At 41.7% G+C, this 9,535-nt stretch overlaps 1 protein-coding gene across 4 annotated transcripts; it reads right to left on the reverse strand.

The window, feature by feature from the left end:
• Positions 1 to 573: 573 nt before the first annotated feature.
• LOC118378001 (tropomyosin alpha-1 chain-like) lies at positions 574 to 9,368 on the reverse strand. Of its 4 annotated transcripts, none has more exons than XM_052512415.1 (9): positions 9,133 to 9,368; positions 8,114 to 8,247; positions 6,762 to 6,879; positions 5,319 to 5,389; positions 5,062 to 5,137; positions 4,796 to 4,858; positions 4,223 to 4,292; positions 2,215 to 2,293; positions 1,507 to 1,748 (listed from the first exon to the last, which is right to left on the reverse strand). In XM_052512415.1, exons 1-9 carry the CDS (start codon positions 9,262 to 9,264, stop codon positions 1,745 to 1,747), a joined length of 747 nt encoding a protein of 248 aa, XP_052368375.1. In that variant the 5' UTR covers positions 9,265 to 9,368; the 3' UTR covers positions 1,507 to 1,744. The 4 variants fall into 4 exon arrangements, with proteins under 4 accessions (XP_052368377.1, XP_052368375.1, XP_052368376.1 ...); XM_052512416.1 differs by having other exon boundaries at positions 2,187 to 2,293; XM_052512414.1 differs by having other exon boundaries at positions 2,176 to 2,293.
• Between the last annotated feature and the right edge of the window lie 167 nt (positions 9,369 to 9,535).

The following is a 9,535-nucleotide window of genomic DNA, read 5'->3' on the forward strand; positions in this document are numbered from 1 at the left end:
AGACCCAATAATATTGAATGAAGATTGTTATAGTTAAAACATTAAAAGGTGGTCCCTGTGTATATCCTTAGTCAACCACAGTCAGTAGATATTGTTATAATGCACACTCATATCAAGCCTTATCATACATTATGGGTCAGTTTCACAGACCCAGATTATGCCCAGATTTACTCCTGTACAATGGACAATCTTTCAGTCATAGACTTATAGACAGTGATCCAGTTTATGTTATCTAAATCGAATTGCTGTTCATGAAATAACAATTCCAGATGTTGGTTAACTAAACTAAAATAGGCCTGCGCTTAAATCCATCTGTGAGTCTGTGAAACCTGCCCTCTTCACCTGCAATGTGAACATGCATTTCATTTCTCTGATGCTCCGCATTAACTACAAGTCCAATTACTTCTTCCCGATAAATATTATCCAATATATATATTTTTTGACTTTGCCTCACTCTTAGGTTTGTGTCAGAGACACACATTAGCCTATATTTCCATCACAGCATCAGACAAATGTCTACGGCCAATGGCATGACAAGACAAAGGTATTTTAATTTTGTGCCACAAATGAAGAGTGCCTTTCATTTTGTTTCATCCAATTTGAGCACAGTGCTAATTTCACAACACATCCAGTAATAGTTTAATCCTGATTTAACACCACTCTCAGTTCATTGGAAAGAAGACGATTTTTCTCAAGCTGCTGGTACAGAGGGTCTTTGCAGTCAGAAAGCAGGTTAAGAGAAAATAGAATAGAGAAAACAAAGTGTGTTAGTACAGAAAGATAGTCTTGTGTCATGCTACAACAGCACACACAACAAATACCATTGTTTTCTACCCTCTGCCTAAATGATCACATCTATATGCAAACTAAGAAATGGCTCCCTCACCTCAATGTGGAGATGGTGTGACTGTGAAATGACTGAATGATATGTTTACAGAATATCCCCAATGTTACACGTCACTATTATCTTTTGGCTTTGAACATGAAGCAGAGTGTGACCGTCAGGATTGCTGAGGATACTGAAACAGGTACATTTTCAGTTTCTGATCAATCCATGTCAATTACTCGGCTGGAGGTGAAGGTGAAACCATGCCTGAGGTTGGTAGAGAGGTCATGGCCGCAGCCCTCTGCACTTAAACAATCCACTTCCTGAGAGGGGTCAAATCCCTGTCCCACCGCACCTCTACACAATCTTTTTTAGCTCTCTCTCCCTCTTAATTTCTTGCAAATCCCTGTCAATAAACACCTGTATACTTTTTTTAAAAGAATAAGCTCGGTGGATGTGCTTTTGTCCAAATGTAAGCACATTTTTTGTTAATACTACTACCTTAGTACATAAAGTGCCAACCAAAATCAAATCAAAAACAAAAAACATACGTTTGTGAAGAGGAGCTTTCGGTTTTATTCAAAGCTGCTCAGTAATAAATTAAACAGAGAAACATTTAAAACAGGAAATGAAATGAAGGAAATTAAGAACTACAGATTTGAAGGGTAAGGACGGCTGACATGGTTGGATGTAAAGTTTATTTTACAGAAAGCAAAATGAGTCAGGGTTCTGTACAAAAGGTGGTCTATAGGATGGCAGCAGCAGCAGAGGCCCAATGTGCGGTGGTGCTGTGGTAGAGAAGAGACGTGGAGACATAGGGGACAGGATGTTGGGCGATACTGCCACATAGTTGTAGTAGAGAGAGGCCTCTCAACCAGCGGGTGGCGTCTGTGATGGTTGTGAAATGATGTAAACAATTTAACTGGAAAAGAATGAGAGGAAAAACAAAACGCGTTGGGGGGACAAATCGTAGAAAGGCACGTGACTGATATGACATGCAGGGTGGAAACCACAGCACACAGAACAGAAAGCAGAGCCAGGTACTCAAAAAGGTTGAGAGGTACACTATTCTGGAAGTTCAATTTGGATGTTTCTAAAAGCATGTAAAAACTGATTGTACAATGCATGTTAGATTCTATATCGTTTTCTCAGCCTAACAAAAAAGCCACTAGTTAACTACAAAAGGCAAAAGCTATTTGCTGTTGCATGGCAGAAGCGTAAAGTGAGTCAGATTAGTAGGCACTGAAACTAAAATGTGAGTGGAAAAATCCAAACAAATGAAACATACAGAACAATATGCCACTAGAGGGAGTATACAGTAGAAACAATTGTGAGTGGGTGAGACCTACGCATAACGCACAAGCAGACACAAGCAGGTGATAGATTACATGGAGGTCATGTCGTTGAGGGCGTGGTCCAGCTCCTCGCTGATGGCCTTGTACTTTAGCTTCTGTGCATACAACTCATCTATTATGGGTGGAGTGGAGGAGGAGGAGAGGTGGAGGAGATGACGTCGATGGGGTGATAATGAAGGAGGATGGGGACAACAACAGAGATGATAGACAGAGCAAAGAAAGTAGGGGAAAGGTAGGAAAAAACAATGGATTGTCAGAGAACAAATAAATAAAATAAAATGTCAAACGCAAAAAATAATAAGGGAGCAATAGGATGTGCACAGGCCACTAAATGCCCTGTTAGATTGTTTAGACCAATCAGGAAATGACTAACTGAAACCCTGATGAAGGCAGCTTGGTGTTGAAATGTTTGTATCTAATTAATACATATTACATCGGAGTGGTATAGTGTGTCGCTGCTTTCTTTTCCAGAAGGAAATGACAACATGGTCTCCAACCAAATTATATAGAGCTATTATGAATGCTTTGTCATTCCACAGCTACAGTGCCACAGTCACACCAACAGCAGCATGAGACATTTCTTTCCCTGGCCTGCACTAGCCTAACAAATACTGACTGTGGGTCTGCATAATGTCAGCTGTGGCACTGGCCTAGTCTGCCTAGCACAGAACTGACTGTGCAGAATGTAGATGCAGTATCTGATGACACCACAGAGGAGGTGATGAAAGGTTAGACTTCACCATTATTTGCACATTTTTAAAATGATTCAAGCTCTGACAAGTTGGTTGTTGATCATTGCTAGACAGCCATTTTCAAGTCTTGCCATAGATTTTCAAACCAAAACTGTAACTAGGCCATTCAGGAACATTCAATGTCATCTTGGTAAGCAACTCCAGTGTATATTTGGCCTTCTGTTTCAGATTATTCTCCTGCTGAAAGGTGAATTTGTCTCCCAGGTTTTCCTCTAGGATTTTGCCTTGCTTAGCTCTATTTTGTTTATTTTTATCCTAAAAATCTCCCTAATCCTTGCAGATGACAAGCATACCCATAACATGATGCAGCCACCACCACGCTTGAAAATATGAAGAGTGGTGCTCAGTGATGTGTTGTATTTGCCCCAAACATAACACTTTGTATTCATGATATAGAGTTAATTTCTTTGTCACATGTTTTGCAGTTTTACTTTAGTGCCTTTTTTTAAATATTTTAATTCTGTACAGGCTTCCTTTTCACTCTGTCCTTTAGGTTAGTATTGTGAGTAACTACAATGTTGTTGATTCATCCTCAGTTTTCTCCCATCATAGCTATTAAACCCTCACTGTTTTAATGTCACCGTTGGCCTCATGGTGAAATCCCTGAGCGGTTTCCTTTCTTTCCGGCAACTGAGTTAGGAAGGATGCCTGTATCTTTGTAGTGACTGGGTATATTGATACAACATCCAAAGTGTAATTAATAACTTCACCATGCTCAAAGGGTTATTCAATGCGTGTGTTTTTTGTTTTTTTACCCATCTACCAATAGGTGCCCTTCTTTGCATGAAATTGGAAAACCTCCCTGGTCTTTGTGGTTGAATCTGTGTTTGATATTCACTGCTCAACTGAGGGAACTTACAGGTAATTTTATATGTGGAGTACAGAGATGAATGAGGTAGTCATTCAGAAATAATTGTAAACACTATTATTGCACACAGTGTGCCAATGCAACTTATTATGTGACTTGCTAAGCACATTTTTACTCCTGAACTTATTTAGGCTTGCCATAACAAATGGGTTGAATACTTACTGACTCAAGACATTTCAACGCTTCATTTTTGTATTAATTTGTGAACATTTCTAAAAACATAATTCCTCTGATATTATGGGATATTGTGTGTAAGCCAGTGACAAAATGTAATCAATTTTAAATTCAGGCTGTAACAAATACAACAGGGTGTGAATACTTTCTGATTTTCTGATGTCCGGTTTTACTATAAAACTTACCTCAGATTCTCACATAGAAAATGCTTCACAATATATGAAATGAAAGGAAAAAAGGTCCATACCCTCCAGATCATCAATGGTCTTCTCAAGCTTGGCCACGGACCTCTCAGCGAACTCAGCACGGGTCTCAGCCTGTGGCACAAAGAGGAAGACAAGATGTGATGAGTGTCTCCCATCCTCACCACACCAAAACATGTTCCAACATAGATATAATACAATGTCTAGTGTTCTCCACCCTTTCTATGGTCCCACTTTACAGAAGATCTAGTGGTTAAGATGCTAACGCTAATGTCCCACTTTAGCTAATGGTAATTTATGCTGGTCATTTATGAACATTTGAACATCTTGGCCATGTTCTGTTATAATCTCCACCCGGCACAGCCAAAAGAGGACTGGCCACCCCACATAGCCTGGTTCCTCTCTAGGTTTCTTCCTAGGTTTTGGCCTTTCTAGGGAGTTTTTCCTAGCCACCGTGCTTCTACACATGCATTGCTTGCTGTTTGGGGTTTTAGGCTGGGTTTCTGTACAGCACTTTGAGATATCAGCTGATGTACGAAGGGCTATATGAATCAATTTGATTTGATTTAAAGTGAATGGAAACATTAGCTAATTTGCTAATGCTAAAAGGAACTCACCTCCTTTAGCTTGTCTGTGAGAACCTTGATCTCCTCCTCGTACTTGTCCTCCTTCTGTGAGTACTGTAGTGACATAGTGGAGCACAGGTCAGAGAGTCATCATCACAGCACTACCGACATGAACTGGTTCAAGGGATAACAGGCAGAAATGAGTGGGCCTACTCAATAGAGTTACCTCCCTTTATCTCTATGGCTATACTAGCAGGCAATGGGGATATAACTGCAACGACCTGAGAAGAGATACACTTGTCTAAACAGACACCTACCTTCTCTGCCTGAGCCTCAAGAGACTTCAGGTTGTTTGTGACTGTCTTCAACTCTTCCTCAAGCTCAGCACATTTGCTGGTGTTTGAGGTATGTTTGAAGGAGCAGAGGAGGGGTAGGGACGAATGCAATAGGAGGACCGACGGGGGAAAGAAACAAGAGTTATAACAGGGCAATAAGCACACAATAAGAGTAACAGCAGATTGTCTCCAAAGCAGTAAATTGTGCTGTATTTTGTGGTTGGTTCCAAAGTTTTTACCCTTCAGAGAGCTCAGCGCGCTCCTCTGTACGTTCCAGATCACTCTCAATGATGACCAGCTTACGGGCGACCTGTTTTCACCCATAATAGGACAACACATCACTATACCACATTGGTGCACCAAGCAATCAATATGTTATATGTTTAGTTTCACGTACAGGTCTGTCTGTTTCCCACAAGCGCACATGCACACACACACACGAGGACCTCAGAAGTACAGTGCCTTCAGAAAGTATTCAGACCACTTACATTTTTTCCAGGACATTCTGAGACTTGTCCCGAAGCCACTTCTGCGTTGTCTTGGCTGTGTGTTTAGGGTCGTTGTCCTGTTGGAAGGTGAACCTTCGCCCCAGTCTTTGTTCCTGAGCACTCTGGAGCAGGTTTTCATCAGTATCTCTGTGTACTTTGCTCTGTTCATCTTTCCCTCGATCCTGACTAGTCCCTGCTGCTGAAAAACATCCCCACAGCATGATGCTGCCACCACCATGCTTCACCGTAGGGATGGTGCCAGGTTACCTCCAGATGTGACACTTGGCATTCAGGCCAAAGAGTTCAATCTTGGTTTCATCAGACCAGAGAATCTTGTTGCTCATGGTCTGAGTCTTTAGGTGCCTTTTGGCAAACTCCAAGTGGGCTGTCATGTGCCTTTTACTGAGGTCTTCCGTCTGGCCACTCTACCATAAAGGCCTGATTGGTGGAGTGCGTCAGAGATGGTTGTCCTTCTGGAAGGTTTTCCTATCTCCACAGAGCTCTGTCAGAGTGACCATCAGGTTATTGGTCATCTCCCTGACCAAGGCCCGTCTCCCCCGATTGCTCAGTTTTGTCGGGTGGCCAGCTCTAGGAAGTGTCTTGGTCGTTCTAAACTTTTTCCATTTAAGAATGATGGAGGTCACAGTGTTCTTGGGGACCGTCAATAATGCAGAGTTTTTTGTTGTACCCTTCCCCAGATCTGTGCCTCGACACAATCCTGTCTCGGAGCTCTACAGACAATTCCTTCGACCTCATGGCTTGATTTTTGCTCTGACATGCACTGTCAACTGTGGGACCTTATATAGACAGGTGTGTGCCTTTCTAAATCATGTCCAATCAATTTAATTTACCACATTTTCCAATCAAATTATAGAAACATCTCAAGGATGCTCAATGGAAACAGGATACACCTGAGCTCAATTTCAAGTCTCATAGCAAAGGGTCTGAATACTTATGTACATAAGGTATTTCTGTTTTTTATCTTTAATTTTAATTTAAAAAAAAATAAAACCCCTTTTTGCTTTGTCGTTGTGAGGTATTGTGTGTAGATTGATGAGGATTTATTTTTATTTAATCCATTTTTAGAATAAGGCTGTAACCTAACAAAATGAGGAACAAGTAAAGGGGTCTGAATGCTTTCTGAAGGTACTGTATATTATAAAGTATCAGCCTAAGGAATGCTGGGAAACTCACCTCCTCGTATTTCCTGTCAGCCTCCTCAGCGATGTGCTTGGCCTCCTTCAGCTGGATCTCCTGCAGCTCCATCTTCTCCTCATCCTTCGATGCTCTGTTTTCAATCACCTTCATGCCTCTGGAGGACGGAATAAACGGGGGGAACATATGTCAGGGATAGGAGGACATTGCATGTTGTCTTGTTTTTTAAAGAAATAAAATGTTGATCAACTAAAAGGAACAGGACATTAATCTGCAGCCCAACAGTCCACACACTGTGGGGGCCATAACTACATTTGGCACTTGGCTATTGTAACACAATAAATCTGGTACAGTGTGCTTATGCATATTTTACATGAACTCTTCTCAATAAGTGTGCTAGTTAAAGAGATTGAACATGATCTTAAGCACTTACAAATTTGTCACATATTGTACTTATTGGAATTCATAACATACTGTATCATATGAATTGTAGAATATTGTAAAAATAAAATGCAGGATGTAACATATCATAAGAAATGGATGTTGTTGTGCACAATTTTTGCTCGGCTTGGCTTCTTCTAAAACTACTGGCTGAAATTATACAATCCCTTTATAATGCATCCTCTACTGAACACTTTTAAGAGTGAAATGATAATATTATTACTGTGGTCATGTGGATTGATGTCATCTATATGGGTCTGATGATGGCTGTGTTTGACACAGACTGACGGGTCTGATGATGGCTGTGATTGAGACAGACTGACGGGTCTGATGATGGCTGTGTTTGAGACAGACTGACGGGTCTGATGATGACTGTGTTTGAGACAGACTGACGGGTCTGATGATGGCTGTGTTTGAGACAGACTGACGGGTCTGATGATGGCTGTGTTTGAGACAGACTGACGGGTCTGATGATGGCTGTGTTTGAGACAGACTGACGGGTCTGATGATGGCTGTGTTTGAGACAGACTGACGGGTCTGATGATGGCTGTGTTTGAGACAGACTGACAGGTCTGATGATGGCTGTGTTTGAGACAGACTGATGGGTCTGATGATGGCTGTGTTTGAGACAGACTGACGGGTCTGATGATGGCTGTGTCTATACTCCTAGAAGAAGTGGTTCCAAAAGGGTGTCCCCACAGGAGAATCCTTTTTGACTCTTGGTAAAACCCTTTTAGGTTCCATGTAGAACTCTTTTGGGTTCCATGTAGAGGCCTCTGTGGAAAGGGTTCTACATGGAACCCAAAAGGGTTCTACCCGTAAACAAAAGTGGTTCTTCACAGGCTTCTCTTATGGTGACAGCTGAAAGAACCATTTTTGGTTCTAAATTGCACCTTTTTTGTCTAAGAGTGTAGTGTATGATACAGAGTCGGAGTCTCTGCTCTGCTCACCTCTCACTCTCATCAGCAGCCTTCTCAGCCTCCTCCAGCTTGGTCAGAGCTGTGGCCAGACGCTCCTGAGCACGATCCAACTCCTCCTCAACCAGTTGGATACGTCTGTTCAGGGAAGCTACATCAGCCTCGGCCTAAGTGAGCACAACATGGGGAAACCACAATGTCAACCTGATGCACACTCAGACAGTCACACTTTCTTGCATAATACAGTATCTGGAGAGATGTGTAATGGAGGAGGTTGGGGGTCATATTTGGACACCTCTGTGGGGGGATTCTTAACACTATAGGGGATTAAGGTTTAATGTGTGAGAAAGGGATAAGGGCCCAGACCACACTGTATTTTATTTATCTATTTATTTATTTAACTAGGCAAGTAAGTTAAGAACAAATTCTTATTTACAATGACAATCCCTACCCCAACCAAACCCTAACCCGAACGATGCTGGGCCAATTGTGCGCCGCCCTGTGAGGCTCCCAATCACATCCAGTTGTGATACAGCCTGGAATGGAACCAGGGTCTGTAGTGACCCCTCTAACACTGAGATGCAGTGCCTTAGACCGCTGCACCACTCCGAGAGCCCCTGTACTTTCATGTAAATCTCCAGCATTATATATAACATTCTATAGACAAGATTGTATAAAATATACATTTATATAGGTCTAATTGGTATGTTTGGAAAGGCAGTGACCAATATAAAAATAATAAGCTAACACTTATGTAAATGTATGTAGCTACAGGAGGTGTAGGATGACAGTGTATGATCGACTGGAGCATGCTGAAACTGCAGCAGCCTAAGCTAATGTGTTTATTTTGGAGCCTGGTACGTTTTACCATTGAATCGATTCTCACTGTCCCATTTCTCCATCCTTTTAGCACATCACATGACAGACAAAATATTGATGTTTTTAGTACCATTCTGTCTATCGTTTTACCAAGCGTGTTGATCAGATTTATAATAATACTGTCGTCAGGCAGGCTGCAGACTAATTGTCTTAAATTATTAGCCAGGGCTTACGGATTCTCTCGCATCCCTCTCCAGCCCCAGTTCCTTCTGCCGCCTCTCTGCCGACTCTTCTGCACCGTCAGCCTGCTCTTGTAATGCTTTAATTTTCCTTTTTACAGCTTCCAACGACGTTAGCCCGGCCATTTCGCTTGTTTACTGCCTATTTTCTATTGCCTATTCCTTTTTCTGACGGTTCTCGGGACAGAAACGCGCAACGATGCCGGGATGACAAAATCTGCTCACGACTCTGCTACAGCTGGGGAGGCTGGGATTTGCGCTAAATGACACCGGAAGTAACACATTTCATACATTGAATTGCCTCAAAATATCCAGAAAGATTTTGTTAAAGAGGTTTTTATTTATTGTATTATAGTGAGATAATGTGATTATGTCATAATAACTTATTGGCCATTAG

This window comes from Oncorhynchus keta, unplaced genomic scaffold, assembly GCF_023373465.1.
Source record: "Oncorhynchus keta strain PuntledgeMale-10-30-2019 unplaced genomic scaffold, Oket_V2 Un_contig_8314_pilon_pilon, whole genome shotgun sequence".
Lineage (NCBI taxonomy): Eukaryota > Metazoa > Chordata > Actinopteri > Salmoniformes > Salmonidae > Oncorhynchus > Oncorhynchus keta.

Coding starts and splice junctions, on each gene's coding strand:
- LOC118378001 (XM_052512415.1), bottom strand. CDS start 9,264: ATGGCCGGGCTAACGTCGTTGGAAGCTGTAAAAAGGAAAATTAAAGCA. Junction 6,880..8,113: donor GCTGCTGATGAGAGTGAGAG/GTGAGCAGAGCA, acceptor TCCGTCCTCCAG/AGGCATGAAGGTGATTGAAA. Junction 5,138..5,318: donor CGCGCTGAGCTCTCTGAAGG/GTAAAAACTTTG, acceptor CTCAAACACCAG/CAAATGTGCTGAGCTTGAGG.